The 26,186-nt window shown below is 39.4% G+C and overlaps 1 protein-coding gene across 1 annotated transcript in view; it reads right to left on the reverse strand.

Moving 5' to 3' along the window:
• Window positions 1-15,353, reverse strand: part of LOC107701837 (rhomboid-related protein 3-like) — an 82,645-nt gene extending 67,292 nt beyond the window's left edge. The window contains exons 1-2 of the mRNA XM_016503968.1: window positions 15,163-15,353; window positions 14,998-15,021 (exon numbers count right to left, since the gene is read on the reverse strand). Of these exons, the coding sequence (XP_016359454.1) occupies window positions 14,998-15,021; window positions 15,163-15,258 (120 nt within the window). The 5' untranslated portion in view covers window positions 15,259-15,353. The remainder of the gene's footprint in view (window positions 1-14,997; window positions 15,022-15,162) is intronic.
• Between the last annotated feature and the right edge of the window lie 10,833 nt (window positions 15,354-26,186).

A 26,186-nucleotide genomic window follows, 5' to 3' on the forward strand; every position in this document is an offset into this window, starting at 1 on the left:
GGTATTACATGAATGCCAAAACTCAGAATTTTGTTCACGTACCCCTCACCGTCATCTCACGTACCCCCAGGGGTATGCGTAAACCAGTTTGAGAACCACTGCTGTACCCTTTACCACTCACCCTGGACTCCATTTCCCATAATCCTCTGCCTGGACACATCATCAATTGCAATCACCTGTCTTTCATCAGATCTCATTATCAGTTCACAGCTGTCTCACATTAGAAGGACTCTAAAGAGTGGCGGGAAACTGAACAAAGGAAGACATGTGACTGAAGAAAACCAATGACAAATCCATGAAAACAAAACTAATAGTCCATGATGATGAAACTAACTAAACAGAACTGTGACAATTGCAGTTTTTGTCATTCATTGTAACAAACAAAGTGTAGAGACAATGTAAATAATAGACTCAGTTTGTAGTGTTGAGAGAATTCATTCATTAAAATGGAAGTTTGTGACATCGCGATGAACTAAGGAGGGTAACAGCTTATATTATTATTAGATTATAAAGAGAGTTTGCAAATGTGAAACTGAATTTTTACAACAGTTTTATACATTTTTGATTTTATAAAAAAGTTAATATTAAGTGACTTACATTTTAGAAACACTGTTGTCTATTTTGCTCTATTTCGTCAACAGAAATAGTTAAAAAACAAAGTCACAGCTGAGCCGCTGTGCATCTATAGTCTTTGACAGAGCACTGTTTCATTTATGAATGAATCTTTGCTTTTGAACAAATCTAGTGAGTCAATGATTTAATGATCCATTCATAAAGAGAGTCACTTGCTTCGTTCCTAAACGAATCAGCCGTTTGAACAAATCGATTGAATGAATGCTTCAGTGACAAAGACAGTGACTTGCTGCCACCTACTGGTGGTTTCAGTTTAATTTTTAAAGTATAAATGTAGTCATTTAAATCGTTTAAATTTCTATATTCAGAACTTTATATTTCAAACATTAATCTCATAACATTGTTATTATTAGATGCATTAATACTAGGGATGCACCGATACCACTTTTTCCAGTACTCGCCCTATATTACACTTATCACATGCTGTGTGGTATCGGCGTTTGGTATCGGGGCATTTTAACGAGTACGAGTACGAGTACAGGAGCTCAGTATCGGGCCCGATACCGATACCAGTATCGGTATTGGTGCATCCCTAATTAATACCACCTCTGAGTCTTGTCAAAAATTCTGTAAATATTCCTTAATGCCACATTTGTGCTCTTCTGTGCCATGCAAAGATTAATTGTTGATGCTGTTTTTATTTGACTGGTAACTTATTCTTATTATATCTTATTATTTTAATTGAATTTATTGTTTAATTAAAATGTTTTGATAAAAGTTTATAAATCCAATTTTTTTGACACAAAAGATGACATACATTTAATAAAGTTAGAAAAAATGGCATTACAAAGGTTAAAAAAAAAAGGAAAAAAAACTATATTAAGGAGTCAAATATCAATGGGAAGGTTAATTTCTGTCATTGATCAGAAGGTGTCTGCTCCTATTTTTTTTATTTTATTTTTTTAAGTTTTTTTTTTAAAGAAATGTAAGCATAGAGTCCTTAAGAATGTAATATTAAAAACTAACTGCAAATGTTTTTGCAAAAGTAAAAGAGTAATTTCTGATATCTAAAATGACTTTTGTTACTAGTAACAATCACACAGTCATGATATCAGAAATTAACATTGTCACTAGTGACAATTTAATTATTGATATCAAAAATGAAAATTTTTACTAGTAGCAACTCAATTGTTGATATCAAGAATAGACGTCTGTACTAGTAACAATGTGATTACTGATATATATATAAAAAAAAGGTTTTTACTAGTAAGAATTGTATTTCTGATATGTGAAATTGTATTTTTGTACAAATTGACATTTAACTAGTGAAAATGCAATTACAGATATCAAGAATTAGCATTTTAACTAGTGAAAATTGAATTGTTGATATCAAGAATTAACATTGTTACTAGTGGAAATGTAATTGCTGATATCAATAATAGCCAATAGTATAAATCTAATTTCTGATATCAAGAATTAACATTTTAACTAGTAAAAATTTAATTGTTGATATCAAGAATTCATATCCTGTGAAGGAATAAAAGTCAAAACGGCTTGCCATATATTTTTACTAGTAGCAATTCAATTGTTGATATCAAGAATAGACGTCTGTACTAGTAACAATGTGATTACTGATATCAAAAATAAAGGTTTTTACTAGTAAGAATTGTATTTCTGATATATGAAATTGTAATTTCAAGTAGTAAGAAATCAATTCTTGATATCAATAATTAAATTTGAATGGCAACCTATGGTGACATTTAACTAGTGAAAATACAATTACAGATATCAAGAATTATATTTTTTACTAGTTGAAATTGAATTCCTGATATCAAGAATTAGCATTTTAACAAGTGAAAATTGAATTGCTGATATCAAGAATTCATATCCTGTGAAGGAATAAAAGTCAAAACAGCTTGCCATACTGGGAGGGTCGAGAAAGAGTTATGTTATAGCAGTTCAGGCCGCTCCTGTTTTTAAAGCTCATACAAACTTAAGTGAAAATGTAATTGATTGCACCATTCATCCTCAATACTGCAGTCACTCACCATAAACCCTGACAAAAGGCACTCATCACAGTAAGCAAAAGAAAAGAGCAACAGTTTTTCACTGTCTTGATCTTCATTCACTCTTTTTTTCTTCTTCAGCCCACCCTGAGTTGACCTTCAGCCTAAAAAGAATCAGTGTCTTTCTCCATAGAGATTTACGGTCTCTAATAGAGGGGGACCAGCCCAGCAGTGACTCACAGGGGTCTCGGATTCATCTCTATATTCAGCAGAGGGAGTTACGTTGTAGAGGGCCATGGGACCAGGAGGTCACTGTCTGAGACATTTTCAAGGTTGCCATCTGGGCCCAAAAGAACCCATCACTGGCCCTCCATGTTATTGTCATTCCTATAACGCTCCAGAGTGTTAAAAAAAAGCTCTGCAATAAAGAGAAAAAAAATCTCTCTTTTGAAGATATTGTTCAGTTCTGTTAAGGCCAAAGGGCTTTTGTTTGGTATTGGCTCACTTGTGTTTCTGCTTTCTGCTTCAGTCATCAAGCAGGCTGCCATGTGGAGGTCGTGGGAGCAGAGATCACTCTCCATTCTCTATCTGTGCCATAATCCTATTGCTGTAATCCCCAGAGGTCAGACCTTCTCTTTTTATCTTTTCTTCTGCCTTTCTTTTTCTTACTTTTAGTCTCTCTCTTACTTTCTCTCTCTCTCCCTTGATTATTATTTTTTCATCGATATTTTTGAGATTCTCTCTTTATTATTCGATCTCCCTGCCTAATATGGGCGTTTCTTCCTTTTATGTCCCTTTTTTGCTTGTTTTATTAAAACTAACACATAACGTAAATGCCATCCTTTTATACCCTTTGTAGCCTTGTCCCAGACCTCCCTTTGCAAAACCATCAAAGATTATTATTAATTATTATATTAATTTAACTATGATAATATAAATACAGAGCTGAAATAGACAGACCATATCATTAATGTGTCATTTTCCAATCAAGCTGTAATTCTGTTAAAGGGCACATCAGATGCTAAATTCACTTTTACATGGTTTAAGGTTTATATGGTGAACTTAAATGTGTGTTGGCAGTGTGACAACCACCCTAAAATGATAAAAATCCACCCAGTGCGTTTTTTTTAATTCCCACAAATCATAAGCACTTTCTCAGAACAATCTGTTCACAGATTCTTGGCAAAGTGCCCAGGCCCCTCCCACGACTGTTGACGAACACTGCAGTTTTAGCATAGACCCGCCCTGAGTGAGCTGTAAACAGTCCGCCATTGTTTCGATGCTGGAGCAGGTGTAGACAAGAATGTCTCCTAAGCGACTGAGGTGTTTTGTTGTTGGATTTACATAGCAGTCATCCCAACTCCCGGCATCTGAGCCACTGAAGATGCAGAGGATTACTTTTGCTTTTGAAGGGAATGTGCCTCCCGATTTACCTAAATGCATTTGTTTGCACCAATCATTTTACACCAGACTGCTTTGTAAACGAGGGTCAGTACAAAGCAGGTTGTGCTAAAAAGTTGTTCCTGAAGGATGGATGGGTAGCTTTACCACCTGAAGAAGCGAGTATAAGTTTTTTTATGAATCTTTGCAAATTGCCTTTCCAAATAAAGTGCTAGTTTGCAAGTTCCACGACAAATGAGGCTAAAGTCTCATTCCGTGTCTACACCGGACGCGAGCGGCGCCGCTTGACAAAATATTGTAGAACTCATTATAATCAGTGACGCTGTCTACACTGGCTGTGGCACGGCACGACACGACAAATCCCCAACAGTAAACTACTGCCTCTTTCTATTTATTTTTTTATGTATTTTCTATTCGTTTTGTTGTTTCCACTACACTACATTAAGGTTGCCTTTGTAGAAGGTTTATAAAGGTGTTTGTTAATGACTAATAAGTCATTTACAAATGTATTTTAAACAGTTATAACTGCATGAATAAGAACGGTGACTTTAACGGAAGAGAGGGGTGGGTGAGCAGTAGCTCATTTTCATTTAAAGGGGCATGCACCAAAATGGGTCACTGTTAACAGAGCTGTTTTTGACAAGGTAAAAAGGGTGTTGTTTATTGAGAAATTTTAACCATAGTACGTTATAGACTTTTACATGAAGATCATAAAGAATCATACCAACTTGTGGAAAATGGGCATCCGATGTCCCCTTTAAATTATTTAAAAAGTACTAAAATATTATTTAATTATGTGTATGTTATATAAAATGGTAGTTATAAAATTAGCCTCGGCAGGACAAGTCAGCCATTTTATTTAAAAAATGTTAATTTCCATCATTAAATTACTTAATACATAATAAACATAATATATAATTCAAGATAAAAATAAAAAATAAAAAAAAATTGGCAGAATTACATTATTAAAGCAAGAATGTGAAAACACTTGACAAATACGAAGGGAAAAAAAGTGCCCAGAGTTATAGGTAAATCCTTTATATATGGGGCATACAAACTGTAATTGAACAGAAAACTGCTTATTGCAAGAAAGCTTCTAAACACAAAAGAGATTTTCAAATTTACATGCACTGTGTTAACATCATAGCCACCACATCGCAATGCTCTGGTGACCTCCCAGAACACTTGAACTGACAAATTTTGCACAACCTAGCATCACTTTTATTGGAAGAAAATTTTCTTCAGAATTTGCACAACTATATAGTTGTACTGCAATCCTACAGGATACAAAACAGGGACACACAGGCCTGTTTTTTTAATGAGGCATAAACAAGGATGTGATCTTCATATCAGATCAGGAGGGTATGCCTACTCAATGTTTCAGGTACACACAACCCGAGCTAACAAGAACTGCTTGTTTATCAACATCAGTGTATATAAAGATGCCAAAATACCCCAGAACCAAAAAAAATCGTATATACTGCGGCTTACTGCGGTGTTTCAAATCTTCAAATCCTTAATTTGTATGACGACAGAAAGGCTCCACACTACTCACTCTAAAGACTGAAGTCTTCTAATTAAGTCATGAATCAGGATTATTGGCCTGTAATTGAGCATAAACACAGACGGGACACCCATGCTTAGAGATAGACACTCTTACAGATTTACAGAGGGAAGATACTTATAGAGATTTAAAAATAAAATCATAAAATCATACCTATTCAGATTACATGTACATGTACCTCAGGCACATGCACAGACAACACGACACAGACACAAGGCAGCTGCTGCCTCATGAAGTCAAACGAAAAGCTAATGTTTAAGCTAATGGATTTAGAGGCCTGAAACCAACATTTGACCGCAAACGGATGAAGGATGGATAACCACAGAATTCATGCATAGCAAAGCTCTGAATCAATAAAAGATTGACAGTTCCTCCAGCTATAAAAAGACTAACACACTTCAGAAACACTGTAAGAATATTGACTTGAATGTCCAGCACCAACATAAAAACGGATATGTAGTAGATTTTACTTTGGGTGACATGATCATCCAAAGCCAATTAACTGTGCACTTCTCAGGGACAGGGAATATTTCCCTGAAGTATTCTGGGATTTGCTGCTCCCTTCATAGTGAGTAGGTGATGCAGATCATATCAGTTCACATTAGTTCTGCTAAAAAATGGAAGTCAGGTTTCATTAAGTCTCCTGATACCATCATTGAAAGTTTGTTGCTAGCAGCCTTGAAGTAGGCTGGTGCTGCCACTTCTATATTAATAGTAATAATAATAATAATAATTTTTATTTATATAGCGCCTTTCCAAAACCCAAGGTCACTTTACAAGTCAGGATTAAGGAACAGAAACAGATAAACATCAAAACCAGAAGACAGAACAAATAGCAAGAGCTGAGAGTAATATACAGAGACCACTTACAAAGTTAGATTAGAGATACGAGATATTGAAGATACTGAAGACACCACCTTCATCTACCAACTTCATGTATTGCTCAATCACAGGGAATCAAAACATTTAAATCATTATAAATCATGAAATCTTTCTCTGCACCTGAAACTTGGCTCTGGCGAGTAAATCAAGTTCTAAAGTTACAAAATGTAATTATATATAGAGTACATGAAAATAATTTCTGTCTCAGGAATGAACCAGTCAACCAATCGAGTTAGATTAAATGACAATAAGCAGGCCTGGTAGGATTGTCTCAAGTAAAGCCAAAAAAAAAAAAAGAAGTAATAAAAAAGGGTTGGTAAGTTTTTTTCAACATTCAACCTGTTAGAAAAGACATTTCTTGAAAATGGCAATATGTTCCGACATGCTGGAATGTGTCTGCAGTGTATACAAGTTTCATTTTCACATGTATGCAGACACATGCTCTCAGATAATAAATTCAAACACATACTGTAAGACGCACAGAAAATCCTTCACCAGTGGTGGAAACGTTTCCGTGGCTGAAACTTTAGCTGTGGTAATAGTAGCTTTTTAATCTTAAAAATGTGAAAAGCTTCAGTGTCTGATCACATCAACTACAGGTAGAAGCACTGAAATCTGAGTATCACCTGTCAAACACCCTGAAACTGCTATAGTGATACATAAAGTCACGACTCGCATGTCACACAACACCACGGACTGCTTCACAGGATTAGAATAGAAGTGTAAATTTAAAACTTATGAATGGTGGTGTACATTTAATTAACTTATCCCCCCCCCCCCCCCCCCCACTTTTACCAATTTCAATGCTTTACAATAAGGATTATGGTAAGATATATATAAAAAAGGATAAAGTAAGAATATATTGTTGGGTTCTTCATAGCACAGCAAGTAAGATCAGCCCAGTGGTTACGTTTTAGTAATTAATTATGCAGTGACATGGACCTTGTAGTGCAGTGAGTCACACAGTATGTATTCAAAAGCCAGTGAATGATATGTCAGAAGGATTCGTGAGATGGTTTCAAACCAGTAACTGCTGAGATTGTGAGGTTTTCATTGTTAGAACCAACACATAAATCATTTGTTAATGAATCAGACTACACGAGTCGTGCTGTATGTTTTGTTTTTGCGTGCAGTGTGTGAGAAGGAAATACCATGGTCTGCGACATACTTGTGGTTCATCACGTCAGAAATGTGTAAATTTAAGTTAAGCTTACCAAATAACTTAAATTTGAATTAAGTGAATTTGAAAATATGTGTTTTTCTGACATGACATGAAGGCGCACATGACCCATTTAGCACTGTCTTCCATCTTTTTTTCTTTTTTTTTCAAAAGGACACTACACTAACTGCAGGGACAGCTTTCCTGGAGGAACATGGAGTGTTTTACTGAAGGACTCACTTATGAGAAATCTCAGTGACTCATGGGTTTCCCCTACCTGAGATTTAACCTGAAACCTCCATCTCTGACCACTAGACTGTCACCACCCCCACTGATGAGCAGATGCTGATCACATACTGTGTATATGTGAGTGTGAGAGAGATAGCTGTGTGTTGGCCAGACAGCAGGTGGGCTGTGAGCTCAATTTTCAGCCAAAGTGATGAGAACAATAAAGCATGAAAGCAAGCAAGGTTCTTTATTTTGGACACACAGCTGTCAAACATGTAGCCCATGATACCCTCACACCCAGTCTCTCTGTTTCTTCATCATTCTTCTTTTTTTTTTTAAATTCTGGATTCAAGACCGAAGGACCAGAGATGGCACAGTTCGCTCCTTGCCCCTTAATTACCACATCAAAGATGCATTTTTGAATGTTTGCAGCTTTCTTGGTCCAGTGATCCCACTAATGATACTGATACATCAACACTCAAGCTACACATCTATCTATCTGTGATATTCTGTTTGACCCCACGAACACCCTGTGTCTAGGGACATTGTGTGCCTGTCTGGTCTGTATGTATTCTTTAATTAAGAAAATAATTTCGGGCCATGCAGTTTACATTGTCTGTAATTTGAACAAAGAGGAAGGATTCATATGTTCAGGTGTTATTGTTGACAAAATGAAATTTTTACAAAATGAAAATAAAATCTATGTATTTTCACATTTAAACTTGTTAAAATTGAATGAAGTTACATAGTGCCTTTATTTGATAGTAGACAGTATATATCTATCCATCTATCAATTTATCTAGACAAATGTTATCTAAACATATAAGCTTTATTCAGTATTAAAAGGTGCATCAAATCAAGGACACAGCTATGCAATCTTCCTAGACCAGGAGTCACCAAACTCAGTCCTGGAGGGGACGGGGTCTTGCAGAGTTTAGCTCCAACTTGCCTCAACACACCTGCCTGGAAGTTTCAAATCTAGTACAAAGTCACTAGAAGGCAAGCCTGCAACCTTTAGCCAAAAAAGCATAACGGCTAATGTTAACGCTTCCACTTTGGTAGTACATGGGAAAGGAGACCAGAGGCCGTTTTTTTATGGATGTCAATGGAGGAGAGGCTGAATAAACAGCTTTTTAGAGGAAACAGCTTATCATTTGTGACCCTGGACCACAAAACCAGTCATAAGGGTCAATTTTTCGAAATTGAGATTTATACATCATCTGAAAGCTGAATAAAATCTTTCCATTGATGTATGGTTTGTTTGGATAGGACAATATTTGGTTGAGATACAACTATTTGAAAATCTGGAATTTGAGAGTGCAAAACATCTAAATATTGAGAAAATTGCCTTTAAAGTTGTCCAAATGAAGTCCTTAGCAATGCATATTACTAATCAAAAATTAAGTTTTGATATATTTACGGTAGGAAATTTACAAAATATCTTCATGGAACATGATCTTTACTTAATATTCTAATGATTTTTGGCATAACAATTTTTTTTAATTTTGACCCATACAATGTATTGTTGGCTATTGCTACAAATATACCCATGCTACTTAAGACTGGTTTTGTGGTACAGGGTCACATTTAATGAATCAACAGCCTATCGGCTAATCTTCAACATGTTTTACACTAAATTATACTTTTAACTATTTTTGGAGTTTACACCGAAAAAATGCCATTTTATAAGAGAAGTCACTGACTTTTTGCGACTGGTGGGATTCAGCTTACGGCTGTTCTCATTCATTCCTATGGTATCCGTAAATGGCGATTGAGAGTCGCACAACAATTCAGTGACGTAATGTGATTGGTTATTAAGGCACACGTGATCCAAGTTGACCGTTACGCTTTCCCCAATAGTAAGTAATACAGACCCTTTCATCTGCCTAGTAAGACCGTGATTACCTGTTTCAGGTGTGTTTAATTAGGCTTTGAGCTAAACCCTGCAGGACACCACCCTCCGTACGGCGCCCCTGCCCCACTGCCAACAAGCCTAACATTGCTGACGTGTCTGAAAGAGAGCAGTTCTGTGCATCCAGTAGAACACATTCCCTTGCTTTTTGACAATCGCTTTACACAGTTTAAAGAAGACCTCTGCACTGGATGTTACTACACTCCACACTTCCACGGTCCAGAGAGTACTACTGAACAGATATTTTTAGCAACTGTCTATTTTTTTTTTTTGTTCAAACACTCCGGGATTTTTATTTATTTTTTCTTCCGGGCTTTGCAAGTTGGAGATTCCTCTTATTATCACAGTCTCTGAGAAGTAAAGTGTCAGAGAAAGAGTGGGCTGTGAAGAAAGACTATAGAGCGAGGGAGAGACGAGGAAAGTACACTGAAAATAGAACAAGAGATATTGGACAATGACTCGCTGCGTGTGCCTGAAAACAGAAACAAGGCCACATATAGAGATATTTGGCAAACTTTCATTACTGAATGTCAAGAAACACAAAGAGCTCAGGGACGCACACAATGTATGTGATTGTTATGTGTTAATTGGCTACTGGGACATACGGGGTTGCATATATGCACATGGCCCCCTTCTCTGTCGCTTTCTTTTTTTTATTCCTTTCGTCCTTTCATAGACAAAACCTCTCTCAGCTTATAGAATGAGCGATAAGGAGCAGGTGGTGAACAGCGGCACACTAATGGGCCGCCTCTTCAAAATACCAGAGAAACAAGACAGACTACACATTTGATGTTAGATTTTAGATGTCCCTTGTGAAATAGAAGTACACTTTAAATATACTTCTTATAATTTAGAAGAATATACTTAAGTGCAATGTCATGTTTTTCGAAAATTAATGGCATGTTAACTGCAATCAGTAGTAATTCTAGACCATGATAACTATGCTGCATAATTTAAATAAACCAAAAATGGTAGAGTACACAATTTTATTTTATTTATTTATTTTTGGTTTTGTGATAGTTGTTCATAGAGTCCCAAAATGACTTGAAAAAAGATGTTCATTTTGCTGAATAAAATTTAACAGATCAAGTCGGTTAAATGTTCAGATCTATCATTACTGATTTAGTATAATAGTCAAGACATCAAATGAAGTGTACTACTTTAAAGCATTACAAAAGATTATTAAAACATAATGATTTAAACTTTTAATTTTACATTATTGCAGTGCACTTTTTAAAAGTTTGCTAAGTGACTTGAATATGAAAGTATACTCTCTTTAAATACATTTAAGTGGCCTTTAATTACAATAATACTGTATTATCTGCATGTAGTTTTTTTTAAACTTTTTTATTTATTTTAACACTTCTTTTTCACAAGGGGATATAATGAGTCTGTACCCCAAATTTAACATAGTCAGTGGAAATTAAAGGTGTCATGAACTGACTTTTCTATTTTTTGTACTGTTCTCCGAGGTACACTTTTGTTATCAAAATGTTAACATAAAAAAACATTATAATTTAGAAGTAATAGGCTATTTTCTGTGCTTTTTTGACCCCCCTCATCTGAATGCTCTGTTTGAATAGGCGTGGTGGATTGTACTCAGAAGTAAACGACTGGCTAATAGTTGTGTATGTTTGACAGCCTACATCCTTCACAGATGAAAACTGCTGTGTTTTAGGTTAAAAACACATAAATACTCATATCAAGCAACATCGGATCCAATATAGTCGGCACAAATTGTGCCTTGTTTGTAAACGAATCCGTGGTCAAAAGAAGTGAACAAAGGACCAAGATCTGACGCGGTCTGGCACTTCATTAAAAATAAAGTTTATCATTTGGTTTCAGACCTGCGTTTGCCACTCATGTTTTTTTACGTACTATGTGCGCAAATCGGTGGGCGGGGCTAAACAGGCATCTATGTTGAAGCAGGCGTTGATCTTCTTCTGCGGAGGCGGTTCTTAGCAATACTATTACATCATAAAGTGGCACATTCCAAAACCTGTCATTTTGGCAGACTGGCTTCAATATAAGCTGTTTTTAGACTAACAAGAAAATTTTGAGTTCTGAAACTTACAGAATGTATAGCACAGGGGTGTCCAAACTTTTCCTAAAGGGGGCCGGATTCGACGATGTGGAAACACTGGGGGGCCAGATGCTTCTACCTACCGAATGGCTTTATGGTATTTAGTCTATTAACACATGAAAGCACAAACGGCTAAATATAAAAAATGTCCGTAATTTGGCCTATATTTATAACTCCCTTACATTACATTAATTTGGCCTATATGTCTACATTAATAATATAAGAATATTCTGTATAAATATGCAACATTTCTGCCACAATACCACAGTTACTGTTACTACAGTAAATCAAAATGCTGGTGATTTGTGGATTGAAAAGTATTCTTACTGCATTGTTGCCGCACAATGTTTCTCCGCGTTAGTGTTGTTGAGAATGTCAGCGCTGTTTCATCTGCCTTTGACATCTGTGGTTTGAATGGAAACCTCTGCTCCAAACTCAAACGCTGCTCACAGCGCTGTTTAGTGGTCTAGTGATCGAGATCAGTCAGCGAGTAAACGCATTTGTTCTGAGCTCGCGCTGCGCTGTCTTTAGGCAGAGCTAAAAACGGTCCGTGCAGCGCGGTTCAAACGAGTCGCTATGAAGGTAAAATGACGTCAAGGAATTCGCGTGCGCTAAAGAAATGAGAGCGCATATGAGCTATCCAATTGTTATCACTCAATTGTTTTACTGCTACATCTGGTCTAAAATTGAGTGCTGCCATCTTGTGTTGACATTTTGAAACTGCATAGGCCTATTTTGTAAATTATGCTTGGCGGGCCACATATAATATATAGACTATTTAAGACAGCTGCGGGCCGCTTAAAATTAATCCGCGGGCCGTAGTTTGGACACCCCAGGTATAGCACAATTACCTCTTATATATCAAAAGATCAAAGGAATTTTGATTTCTCAGTTCATGATCCGTTTAAGTGAAGTTGCTTGTGTTTTATTATGGCGCTCCGAAATTTTCAGCAGTTGTTTTGGGTGACTTTGGACATTGTAAAGCTGAATATCTGTGGAATGTAGCTACAGTATGTGTTGGGTTTATGTTTGGGGTATTACAGGCAAGTACCCACTGAAACCATTCATGTTAATTCTATCCCCCGTATTAATTATAAGACCCTCTTGAGCTGCAACAAATCCAAACAATGAAATAAATTCTAGCACAAAGGTCATATCTAAAACCTAGTTTATGGTAAATAGCAGCTGAATTCACATCTCCTGTGAGTCAGATAAGTTACACAACAAACAACAAGCGCTAGTAATCACTTAAGGGTTCTGCTGTTATTTACTATTGTTCGATAAGTTACAGTTTATGATTTTAACAGATTTACAGGCAATCCAAGAGCGCTGATATAACAGTCCAACAGCACTAGGACTTTTTAATTTTTGTATAATGCTATATGTCTGTGTTTTCAGGGATCTGGACATGGCTGTCAGTCCTTGTTTTTGGTGGATATTTTTTTCAGTGATTTTTTTTAACACTGTTACACCAGTAGTTTACAAATAATTGTGTTTTGTGCATTAAATAATTCTCTCAACTGATTTGTACAAAAACACTGCTTCATTCAGGAACAAAACACCATCTACTGCGCGTTGCTCAGAGACACACAATGGTTAATTCAGCTTTGGCAAGCATTTGGAACTATTTTCATGGCGGAACAAAAATAGATAAAACTGGCAACAGCATTACCACCTCGGGTATGCATTATTTTTTTTAATAATTCAATAGACTGTCGTCAATTTTTCCTCACATTTAAAACATGAATTTTACAACGTGTAAAAAAGATAATCAGCCAAGTCAGACCCTAATTTATGGAAAAAAAGTTAAAATAATTAGTATTGTGAGTGAGTTGAGAAACTAAATATGTCAGTTAACTGAATTACTGTATTTACTACTTTGCAGTCATGAAACTTAATTTAACTGGGAAGAGAAGTTAACATTCTGTTAATGTAAGAGAACTGTTATCTATCTGCAATGAGCGGTTTAACAGCTTTCCATGTTTATGGATTTGTTTTTTTGAATGCAGTCAGCTAATAAGTTGTCAAAAACAAACAAGCCATTTGCTGTCACTTGCACCACAGGGTAAGAATGCAATCATCTGATGCTAACAGCTTTTCATCAGCAGTCAGGTTTGAGCATATGGAGAGCAAGGTTAAGGGGCAGAGGGGGGAACGCTCTCCGTCTGTCACCCGGCTCTCTTGTCTCCCTGCAAACCACTAACTAACCCCTCCCAATGCTGGATTCTGAGTGGACCAGACTAAGATCTGTAACCATGATACTGTATGTGTATTTAAATCACACATTCACACCTTCCCCTGAGAATAGTCACAGACCAATATATTGAGATTATTAGCATCAGCCAATAACCATGTCGACTTGGCCATTTAACAGAAGTGTCTATTTCCTCACTTTGGTCTACTGGCCATTTTGACAATACAATTTCTGTTCAAATTTGTGAATTTTGAGTAAACGTTGTATAAAATATATTTTAATTTCAGCAAGTTAGTGTACAAAGGTTGTGAACTTTTCAGAAATGAACAGAATGCCTTTAATGTACATTATAGATCTTACTTACATGCATACACTGTGTCCCAAAACAACGCACTAAACACAATACGTAGTCTGTCTCATGTAAGAATTTTATAAGGCTATTTTGTCATCCAGCATTGGGGTCTGATAGCCAAGCACCCACCCCCCTCTGCCAAGTAAGGAAAGCTGAGATAGAGTTAAATTCATTAAGTGTCCAACATTACACAATTAAGTGCATCATCTGGGCATTTAAAGTGCACTGTATTTCATTTCTTTAAATTGAGATTCAGCAAGTTCCACTTCCAGTCATTCCAAATCAAATTGAAATGCAAAACCTGTAGAATGTTGGTGATTCAATTCAAACTCACAAACTGAAAGAGATACGATTCTTAAATTCTCAATTTTCCCAATCCACTTGTGCTTTCGTTCAATTGTATTATGTAAATAACATAGTGATGCTATAATATATAGGCTAATATTGGATGACCACTAACTGAAATACTGTATCACTTTTTCATGATTTAACTTGTGTCTTTTTTCATGTTTTATAGAACTATTTTATCAGTTATTATTGTCATATTAGTAAACAAGCATGGCCTGCACATGTACAGAGTTGCACAACACCAAACCCAAACATACAGACAAGAAACTGTCAGGAACAAGAGCAGTAATCCTACCTTGTCAAAAAGAGACTTCCATTGCTGTGAGAAGCATTTGTGTAAGACAGAGAAAGAGGTAGAAGAAAGGAATGAACATACATATAATTGAGAAAAAGATGAATCAATCTAAAATTAATCTCTGTTCTTTTCTGCTTTTCAACAACATAAATCATGGTCACTTACGTCCTCTGGAGCTACAGGAAGGACATCAGTGCTCTCTAGCACCTCGATCTCTTCACCCTCTGCGTGAGCAGCGACCGCTGGGGATGAGTTCACCATAGCCCCTGTGCCCCTCTCAATCCACCCAAATAATGATTATCTCTTCTCATAAAGTTCTGCCATGATGTCTTGTTCAAGTATATTCCGCCAAATATATCCACATATATGGTTTTGACAACTCCAAACTTCATGCAGAGCTAAACTGGCATTTTTCCAGCTCTGTCACATATCTTATGGCACATGAGTTTATCCCAAACTAAAGGGGGTATGTGGAATTCCTCCTCGCTTCCATATTTCATTACAGGATGTTTAAGACACTGTAAATCTACGGTACGTCACACATAAGTTCGCGTTAGATTTTTAAACACGACTGTCTTTCCCAGTAGCGTCTGGCTTCATCCTCAAACGGTCACCTGCAAGAGAAACGTTGCTTTCTCAAATCCCTTTATGGTATTTTGTGTTTCGTATTAAATTATTACCATCCAGTGTCGTGCCTGGCGTGATTTTGCTCAAACTGAATACCCGGTATGTCACCAAACAGAATGCGATAACATGATAAAGCGAAATGATCAGGTTATTTGCAACAGCGGCTTGTCGTGTTAATCGTACCAACGTAAAACCAGGCAAGACTAAAAATAAAACAGTGTGAAATGCGTAAGTGTTAATTTGTGGTGCGTCATTGTAGCCTACCTTGCTGTTGTTTCGCATCCACAGCGCGTGCCAGCAGCGCCCGAGAGGAGCAACTCCTGCCAGCATCCACAGAGCGCTTTGCCAAAGTTCACTGTGACCGAGCGAAGCGCAGTCATCATGGGGAGGTAAATGAGAGGCACCCGCCTCCTTTCACTGATCGTCGTCATGTGGGCGCTTTTACAAGCGCTTGTCTCGAGTGATGATGGGAGATGAACATGGATGCGCGTCAATGATATATTTCCTCATGTTCGTTTGTGAAGTTTGTCTTTTATGTTGCTGCGGTTTTGCCAGTGGATTTGTTTTCTGGATCAATAAAGTAGGCCTACATCTATTTACAGCGACTAAAGAAACTGAGCAAGAGTTCTGTGGGTCCGATTATAAAAGAACTTACACAGAAGTCACCCTCATGGGAAATGTAATTAAAACCACTGGATTTTTCAAAAGTTGCCGAACAACAATAAATGTGACACCACTGTTAATTTTAACAGCAAATATTTTGACTAAATATGAACGTAGTCTATAAAATGCTGTTTATTTTTATTCATATTTCATCTGAATTGTTTCAGTTTTAGTCGACTAAATGTCATAAGATTTTAGTTGACTAAATCTGTAGATTTAGTAGATATCTGTAGTAGATTTAGTTACTAAAATCTAATGGGTTTAGTAAAAATTTGCATTATCAAACATTTTCTAAAATTACAAACTTATTATAGGCTTTTCTCATGCAGAAAACCTCTAATAGGCCTATATGCATGGTATTAAGTTTTGAACATGCAACAGAGACACCGATTTAACTGTTGTGAAATATACCATGTCTTTATTTATCTTAAAGTTAAATAAAAACCATTTCTCATAAAGAAATAAGAAAATTGTCTTCGTTTCAATAAAAGACCAGTGATTTTATTAAATATAGATGAATCCTTATTAAAACTACTTAAGTTATTCAGTCAAGCATAGTGAATGATTTTCTTTTTTTGTTTGATTAACATTGATGACAGAGACAGCAGCAGGTTTATTAGCTGATGTTACTTTAAGACCTAATACATGTATACAATATACTGATAACCATCTGATATTCACCCAGCTGTTATACGTTCATCTAATACATAACCAACTGTGTTCGTATGAACACTAGCAAAAACAAACAATTTGACATCATTTTGTGTGTATTTGACTGAATTCAATAGAGGCTTCGGGACTGTGTGCACATAAAACCATACCAAATTGAGTTTTCCTTAGCATCATCAACTTTTTTCAAATTTATACATATGTCTACTCTTCAAAAATTGACATTTTTGAACATTTTATGAGACATGGAGCAAATGTATGCCAACTTATGCCCTGCCGTATAGATCAGTATGTTACAAATTTGCGCATCTAACTTCCCTACCATGCAAGAAACCAGTTCTTATTGGATCTCTTTCCAAAATACCCCTCCGTAACATTTTCATCTCGTTTTTATTTGTTGACAAAATGTCAATAGATTTTCATCATAGTTTTTGTATTTCAAGTTTTTTTATTTAATTATTTCATTGGTGAAAAAAACGTTGTTGACAAAAACTATTATTCATCAGTGAAATTAACACTGGACCGCAGCTTTATGCAAAAATAAATTACTGGTACTGTTAAAATTGAATTCACATTTACGGTTGTTTGGTGCATTTTCACAGTCAAACTGAGTAATTTTAATAGGAATCTGCACAATTGGAAATTTTGTTTGATTTTGCATCGGGTTGACCAACAGAAAGCTAGTTGGTATATCAGCTATATATATATATATATATATATATATATATATAGGCATGTTGTAATAAAAATAAGAAAAATAATACTGGTATTTTGGGTCACATTCAACTATTGAATTGAATTTAACTTTGAATGGAACGCCTTTATTGTCATTGCATTTTTCTGCATACAACGAAATTAGGAGCACTGTTCCTGACTGGTGTTAGAAAAACAAACATATAACCACAGACAATAAATAAGACTATAAGACTGTACAGTACAACTTTACAAGTAAATACAACAAGTGACTGAGTCATGATATTCACATTGAGCAATCTGAGTACAGTGACCATTTATAGTGGCATGTTCGAGTTTTAAACCAAATGTAATAGCTAATAGACAATATGCAATTTCAGACAGTTGTAGGGTATCGGAGTGAATCAGACAATTTAAGATTCGATCAAGAACATGGTTGAAACACGAGGAGCCGAATTCCACAAAGGGAGCCAAGACAACAGGATGCTCGTAAATTAGATCCTAGCGCCAGCCAGTCTGAAGCAAGCCTAACTAACCAACTAACCAACCAACTTTTGGGGCAAGTAATCAAGATTGATGGTCAAAGAGATGCACAGCATGACCATCACATGTAAATCCATGATAGTATCGTCCACAGAATGGCACAGAAACTGCCTTTCCATGTATATATGCGCCTAAATGACGCTAAAAGGACTTATGAGCAACTAATCATTTCTATGCATAACTCCATATTATGTATGTAACCCACACATTTGACTATCATGTTCTAATCACTTATTGTGTATGTATTTTGAATAACTATTGAATAGTTTATAGGATTATATTCATGTTGGGTATGTATGAGTTTGAAAATTCATGCTTTAAACGTTTCTATCAATCAATACTTTGTCAAATGTATCATATTCTTGTTATAGAAATCATGTCCAAAATTATACTCTGCAAGAGCGGGAAAATTCGGACCATGTGACTGATAAGATAACATTTTGATTTATGAATTGGGAGGAGAAACATAACAACACCCCGAGCTAAGACAGTGTCTAATTGGTCAAGACACCATTTGGGATGTGTCCAACAGCCCGGTTTAAATACTCAGGACACCGTCAAATTATGCTTTTAGGATTTTTCCTTGCCTTTTTGCCTCCGCGTTTTGATGCTGCTTTTTAGCGCTCTTTGAGCGCGCTCTGGCTTACACGTCGCACAAGTTTACACAAGTTTTGCCGCAACCGTGTCTCCGAGTTCACCTCGAGTCTGTGATCGCCTCAAAACTTTAACCAGCCCACAACTCCGCATCTTCAGCCAACGCCCAACCATTGGCTTCCCAAGACATCACTTCAACGACTACTGACCTTCCAGCCAATCAGCAACCTCGGGAAACCCCCTTTCTGCAACCGACAACAAAGGGAACCCCCCTACACAGGCAACGCAAGTACCTCCAGATTCTAGCTGAACTGGTGCATTTAATATAAACTTTAACCTCACCGAGGAGCAAGCGTGTGACGTCCTCGAGGGGGCAGAATGCGTTCATTGCAAGCTTTTCTCCATGAGAAAGCTCCGCTCTCGTTTGGCCTTCTTTTTGAGGAAGGAGGGGCAGCCATCGGTTCCCCGGGGCTCAGGACCTGCCGCTGCTGAGGCACGGAGGAATCTGAGTTCATGGGGTTCTCAGGTGGACCTGGCCGATGAACTGAAGAAGGGGCTTTCCCTTACTCGTTCGTCGGTTATGGACGAGAGTGAGCTGTTGGAGGATGACGTTATTTCTCTGATGTCATCTGATCCAGCAGCTAGTGCTCTGCTGGCTCCCAGCCAGGAAGAGCAGGAGATGTTAGATGAGGACAAGGAAGTTGAGACTGAGTTCTCTCAAACCTCCTGTCCTGCGTATGAGGAGCTGCTTGAGGTTATGGAACGCGCCACGGCAAGGCTTGACTTGCCGTGGAAGCGGACTAGAAGGGTGGCGTCTCACGGCTGGCTCAATGTTTCTCTGATGTCATCTGATCCAGCAGCTAGTGCTCTGCTGGCTCCCAGCCAGGAAGAGCAGGAGATGTTAGATGAGGACAGGGAAGTCCTCTCAAACTTCCTGCCCTGCGTACGAGGAGCTGCTTGAGGTTATGGAACGCGCGCCGTGGAAGCGGACTAGGAGGGTGGCGTCTCGCGGTCGGCTCGATGAGCGCTATCTTTCTGATCATAACCCTCCAGCCCAGGTGAGCCTTCTTCCTGATCTTCATGTGGAGATCGAGAAGACTTGGAAAAATCCGTTCTCTTCGCGTGTCCACAGATTTCAGCAGTTGAGGGGATGCGCGAAAGCGGATATGAGAAGGTGCCTCCTATTGAAGAGACACTAGCCTGCTATTTCGCGATGGGAGAAACATCTTCTCTTAAGACTCCCTCCTTGCCATCCAGACCACTTCAAATAACATCTCGTCTGAATGGCAAGGTGTACGCAGCAGCAGGTCAGGCGGCGGCTTCATTGCATACCATGGCAATTTTGCAGGCTTATCAGGCCAACCTGCTGAAAGACCTGGATAAAGGTCAGGGTCTTTCCCCTGATGAAGTGGCTGAACTGCGCCCCACCACGGATCTCACTCTCCGTGCCACCAAGCAGACCGCTGCTGCCGTAGGCAGGTCTATGGCGGCTATGGTGGTAACTGAGAGACATCTGTGGGTGAGCCTGGCTGACATCGTGACGAAAGAGAGGGGCTTTCTCCTTAATGCGCCGGTTTCTCCTTCTGAACTTTTCGGTACTTCTGTTGAGACGGTTGTTGAGAAATTTAAGGAGGCGATGGTGCGTTCAGCTGCTTTTAAGTCCTTTATTCCAAGAAGGCCCAGGTCTCAGCCCGAACAAAGGGGTCCTGGCCCGTTTTGGTCTAAGGATCAAAGACAGGTCCAGAAGGCGTTGCGACTGGCACCCCTCCTCCACCTGCGAGCAGGTCTAGAGGACGGCGCAGGTCAAAGGCCCAGAGGCAAGACTTGAGGGAAGTAATCCAGACGAGGCCTTCCCAGCGCTCTCATCTGGATCAGGGCGGACCACCCGCTTAGGGTGTTCACAATCTACCCTTGTTTTCCTCTCCCAATTCCCCTGTTAACCCTTTTCTTCCCTGATCAAGGTTTACCTCGATCAGTATTACAGTCTCCGGCTGGACCTATGATGTTCCGGTTAGTTTCTGTGTTTTTAAAAACATAGAGCTACCTACTGAAGTTCCGGGAGAGACAGCCGCGGGAGACATGGTGGGTGACTATGATCCATGTCTTTAAAAAAAAAAGATGTTGCTAGTTGTATTATTATCTGACTAGCCTTTTTATGCAGCGCCATCCTGTTCTATTTTATTGGAACATCTCAGTCTCTGCTGAGGTTCCTTTATCTAACATGTTTGTTTCTATTTCGTTCCTAGATGGAAGCGTTTCTTTCCTCTTCTAGCAAGCTTCGCTGAAGATGCATCACTTATGCTAACGGGCAGGATCCTGACAATTCCTGTCAAATTTTGTACTGGCTGGACTCTGACTCCGAGTCGTTAGGCTTCCCTGAGAAGCCTCCTTGGTTATCATGTCCCCAGTATGGCGCTGCAACCTCAGGACCTTTTGGGGTTTTTCTCCCAGGTTGAGCTTATTTGGAGGCATTGTCTACTGTTATGCTTCCTGGGCTGCTCGGTCTTGCCCTGAGGGGCTTAGAACTGAGCTTGGGTGAGTCTGAGGACTTGCCTTAGCCTGAGGGCCGGGAGCGCCGCTCTCGTAATTCCAACAGTTCATCACATCAAGTAGTTAGGCCTTTTTTGTGGCCTCCTTGGTCTGTCATTTCTATGGCAAGGAGCCTGCAGCTCTCCTTTGTGGCAAGTTCTGTCCCCTCACTGCGGCAGGGTCATTTCAACCGGAATGGAACGTTTGTTTCTCCTCTTTGCGGAGAGTAGAGAATCTTGGAGAGCTGGGTTTTCTGCCCCTCTAGATGTTCTAGGCGGAGCCTTCAGGTTGTCAGGCCTCTTGTCCTCCCTGCTGGGCTACCTTCTTTGGCTGAGCCTGTATGCTCCCCTCGAATACCGCTCCCTATATAGTTCTGAGTTCTCTCCTCTTTTCTGTTGAGTGAGTTCTCCACTTTCTGGAGTGGAGCAGCTGTGGTTGAGGCCTATGTCTTTCAGGGGTTGCAGGTCGTTAGGCTTTCTGCCTCTCTGTTATTCTACTCTTGTGGAAAAGAAGAGTAGACTGTTTTTCGCCTCCCTGTCCTGGCTGCTGTTATGGTTGAGCCTAGCAGTGCTCCCTTCTTCGAGGTTCGTTTTGAGCATATTGCTCCCAGTTGAGCTTCTATGAGCATGCCACTCCCAGTTGAGCGTCTGAGGACTCCTCTCATTGGGTCCTCCGCTCCTTGGAGCTCCACTGAGCAGCAGCCTCGGGTTGTTAGGCCTTCCTCGGCCTACCTGTTAGGCTGCTCTCTTTTTGTGGTGAGTTTAGCAGTGCTCCCCCCACCTTAGAGGGTTACCTTTGAGCATGCCACTCCCAGTTGAGCGTCTGAGGTCTCCTTTCATTGGGTCCTCCGCTCCTTGGAGCTGCATTTAGCAGCAGCCTCAGGTTGTTAGGCCTCCTTCTGCCTCCATGTTAGGCTGCTATTTTTGTTGGTCAAGCTTAGCAGTGCTCCCCTTACTTAGAGGGTCACCTATGAGCACGCTGCTCCCAGTTTGAGGTGTGACTTTTTTGGCCGGTAGATGCGCATGCTGGGCCTTTGCGCACCTTTCTAAAACTTTTTGGTGAGGGTGACGCGATGCTGCCTCGTCCCCTTTCTCTGAGTTGTCTCAGGCCCCGGATCCTTCTTGGGGCTCACTCTCCTATGTATCTCTGATGACACTGGTATGGTTGTACGTTTTTGGAGCATTTAGCAGCAGCCTCAGGTTGTTTGGCCCCTTTCGGCCTCCCTGTTAGGCTGCTCTCTTAGTTGGTGAGTTCAGCAGTGCTCCCCTCACCTTAGAGGGTTACCTTTAGGGCCTTTGCACCGCAGGAACCTTTTCATAGTACCAGAACTAATTGTGGAACTACCCACTTTTTGGCGTTTTCGCACCGGTCCTCCGCTCCTTGGAGCTGCATTTAGCAGCAGCCTCAGGTTGTTAGGCCTCCTTCTGCCTCCATGTTAGGCTGCTATTTTTGTTGGTCAAGCTTAGCAGTGCTCCCCTTACTTAGAGGGTCACCTATGAGCACGCTGCTCCCAGTTTGAGGTGTGACTTTTTTGGCTCTACGTGCACTCTGAGCATGCGGCCTCCCGCTGAATTATTGTCACTTCTTGAGCGGGCCACAGTCACGTAGGGTCTAGGCCTGTCTAGGGGACAGGTTCTTGCTTACCCTTTAGTAACGTGTTTCTAAATCCATGCTATGGTAAGTGCACACACTCAGCTTCTGTGCACTTTTTAAAATCCACATTGTGGTCAGTGTGCACGCTAGGAATTTTGCGCACTTTCTAAAATCCTGTATGGTAAAGGTTACGCGCTGTAGCCTCGTTCCCTTTCTATGAGTTGGTTAGGCCCCGGTTTTCACCTTGGGCTCCACTCAACGTATGTCTCCCTGTTGGTTCATTACGGTATTTCTAATCCATATCTATGGTAAGTGCTCACGCTAGTTCTATGTGCACTTTCTAAGTCCATATTCATGGCAGGTGCACACACCAGCCTTTGTGCACCTTCTTAAAAGCCTTTATGGTAAGGGTGACGCGTTGTTGCCTTGTCTCCTTTATCTAAGTTGGCTCTGGCCCCGGTTACCTTGGGCCCCACTCTCCGCATATTCACTTTCTAGACAGGGTGTTACTACTAAGTTTCCCTGGGTATCTTGAGATCCTCGGTAGCTAGTTCTTAGTGCAGGAGGTAGTCTCTGTTTTGACAGGCCAGGATATGGGGTTGTAAGTAGCCCTGATACTCTGCCTTATCCCCTTAAAGGAATCCTTGGTTATTTTTGATTCCAAGCTTTGCCCTGGGCTCGGGCTTTATACAAGCCAGCCCTTACAGGTAAGTTTGGTGCACAGCTCAAGCCTTTGGCCGGTGCAGGTTATGTCACTGACAGCCATCAAACATCCTAGGGGCAGCTTCTTTGACTTGTTGAGTTGGTACTTAGTGCTCGCCTTGGTATTGGCATGCACTCCCCTCAGCATGGCAGCGTGGGTATACCGTTCCCCATAGCGACCCCTAGAGGACAACGTTCGAAGTTCCCTCGGAAGGGAACGTCTCAGGTTATGTATGTAACCATGGTTCCCTGGGAAGGGAACGAGACACTGCGTCCTCTAGTTTCTTTGTCATGCTTCAGAAGTAAGCTTCAGATGAAGAAGCGGATGACGTGTTCTACCGGCGCCCTTTTATACTGTGGTCGCGCCGGTAGTGACGTCATAGGCTGTCGCCGGCCAATATCATTGTCGTGTTTAGATTTATGCTTCAGACATTAGTCACGTCGAAGGCGCTACCCATAGCGACCCCTAGAGGATGCAGTGTCTCGTTCCCTTCTCAGGGAACCATGGTTACATAAGTAACCTGAGACGTTTTCCTTACACAGTTTTAGTCTATTTTTCTTCCATTTTTCTTCCACAAAAATAGTTCTGTCCAAAGCCAGAACGGAATCAACAGTTGTGTGTCAAGAAACACACATTAGCAGTGTTTTCTTTCTGAATTAATGAGATTTTGAACAAATTGGCTGAGCAAATTATTCAATGACTCACTCATGGAGCATTCGCATGGGGCGTCAATGTTAATGCTTCTCATTTACTTTGAATAGGTGATGTCATGCATTGCCGGACTGAATTGTGGGTCCGTTGCCTCGCATCACTGGCATTGCTTGGGGCAGCCAATAAGATCGTCTTTATGCAAGTACCCTAGTGCAGATGCTAGCCAATCGTATTCATGCAACAATGGAAAGGTAATGTGATTGGCTATTGTCACTATTATGGTCACATCAGCACCAAGCTTCAGACACACCCTCCATCAAGTGTTGACATCGACACCCTGTGTGAATGCCCAGTCATAATACACAAAATGTCACTTGTTGCCATCTACTGGTATAACAATATAACCTGCAAAATATCCCCACCACTAATACTCACACTGACAGTGTGACTGGAACTCCACAAAGAAAGACTTGCAATGTGATACAAACAGTGAAAAGTCCCAGTGCTGCTCAGTACTCTTATGGCGCTTTTCCACTGCGTGGTACGACTCGGCTCGGCATGGCTCAGTACGGCACGGTTCGGCTCGGCACGGTTTGCGTAAAAAAAAGGTGCGCTCGTTCAAAACAGTTGCGTTCGATCCTTTGCTGGCTGTACTGATTTAAATCTAGGGGTTCTTTTGTGTTTGTGTCGCAAGTTCAGTGACGCAGGTAGTGACGATTCTCTCCGGCCAATCCGTGATCAGCAGAGTTTACACGTCACGTTTTGGTAACAGTACGGTTCACTTGGAACCCCAACCGAGGTGGTACTAAAAAAAGTACCAGGTACCAGGTACTGTACCCAGTGGAAAATCCCCCAAAAGTGAACCGTACCGAGCCGTACTGTGCCGTACCATGCAGTGGAAAAGCGCCATTAGTCATCTGCGGAGCCAGTCAAATTTAAAAGGGTCCTATTATGCTTTTTACACTTTCAGCTTCCTTTAGTGCATAATGTTGCTGCTTTGTGCATGAACAAGATCTGCGAAGTTACAGTTATTCTCTATATCAGTGAGCACTGTTTCTAATCTCCACTGTTTCTAAATGCCTTGATTGTAGTCCACTTTATAGATGGGTATTCAAGTAACTTTTTTTTTTTTTTTAAATAATACCACTATCACCATCATAGTGTTGTTCTCAATATCTGCAGGGCTGTGATTATCTGTGGCCTTGTGTCTTTCAGCTAAAAGCCTATCAAGGATTATATAATTTCTATAATTAGCCACTTTTAAAATGCATATGGAAAAAACACCTACTCATCCAACACATTTTCTTTTTTAAATGAGAGGTGTCGACAAACTTAGCATTCTCGTTTTCCCTCACAGTAACTCCTGGCATTGGTCTTGAGGATGTATTTCCATGCTAACCTATAGACCTTAGTTATTTATAGCATAAAACACCTACACAAGCATTTATAGTCTTGGGAGTTTCTCTGTACCATTGCCAAAAATATTAAAAAAAAGTGATACCTGAGAGAAATTTGAGATTTTCACATTTATTTTTTGAAAAGATTATATTATTAGACCTCCATAATGTATCATATTATTAAAATATGTATATTACTCACACTCGTTTATGTATGGTCATTACTGAAATCTCTTGTCCAAAGTCCAAAGAATACCAACAAAGGCCTAAATGTTTATACTATACTATGCAAACAGGTCTCAGAGGCCTGATGAGTATAAGTAAATATGCTGTCCTTAAGGACTGTGGTGAAGATACAAAAATGAATGTAGCTCCATACTGCCTTCTTGTGTATGATTTGTATAAGTGCAACACAAGAGCCAGAAGACAAATCTTCCATTTAGGAATTTGTTAAAATAGCAATTAACACAGAGATATTTTAAATTGTTATTAAGAAAAAACGTAGAAAGGTTATAGTACTTTTTTAA

Source organism: Sinocyclocheilus anshuiensis, unplaced genomic scaffold (assembly GCF_001515605.1).
Source record: "Sinocyclocheilus anshuiensis isolate Anshui unplaced genomic scaffold, SAMN03320099.WGS_v1.1 scaffold310, whole genome shotgun sequence".
NCBI lineage: Eukaryota > Metazoa > Chordata > Actinopteri > Cypriniformes > Cyprinidae > Sinocyclocheilus > Sinocyclocheilus anshuiensis.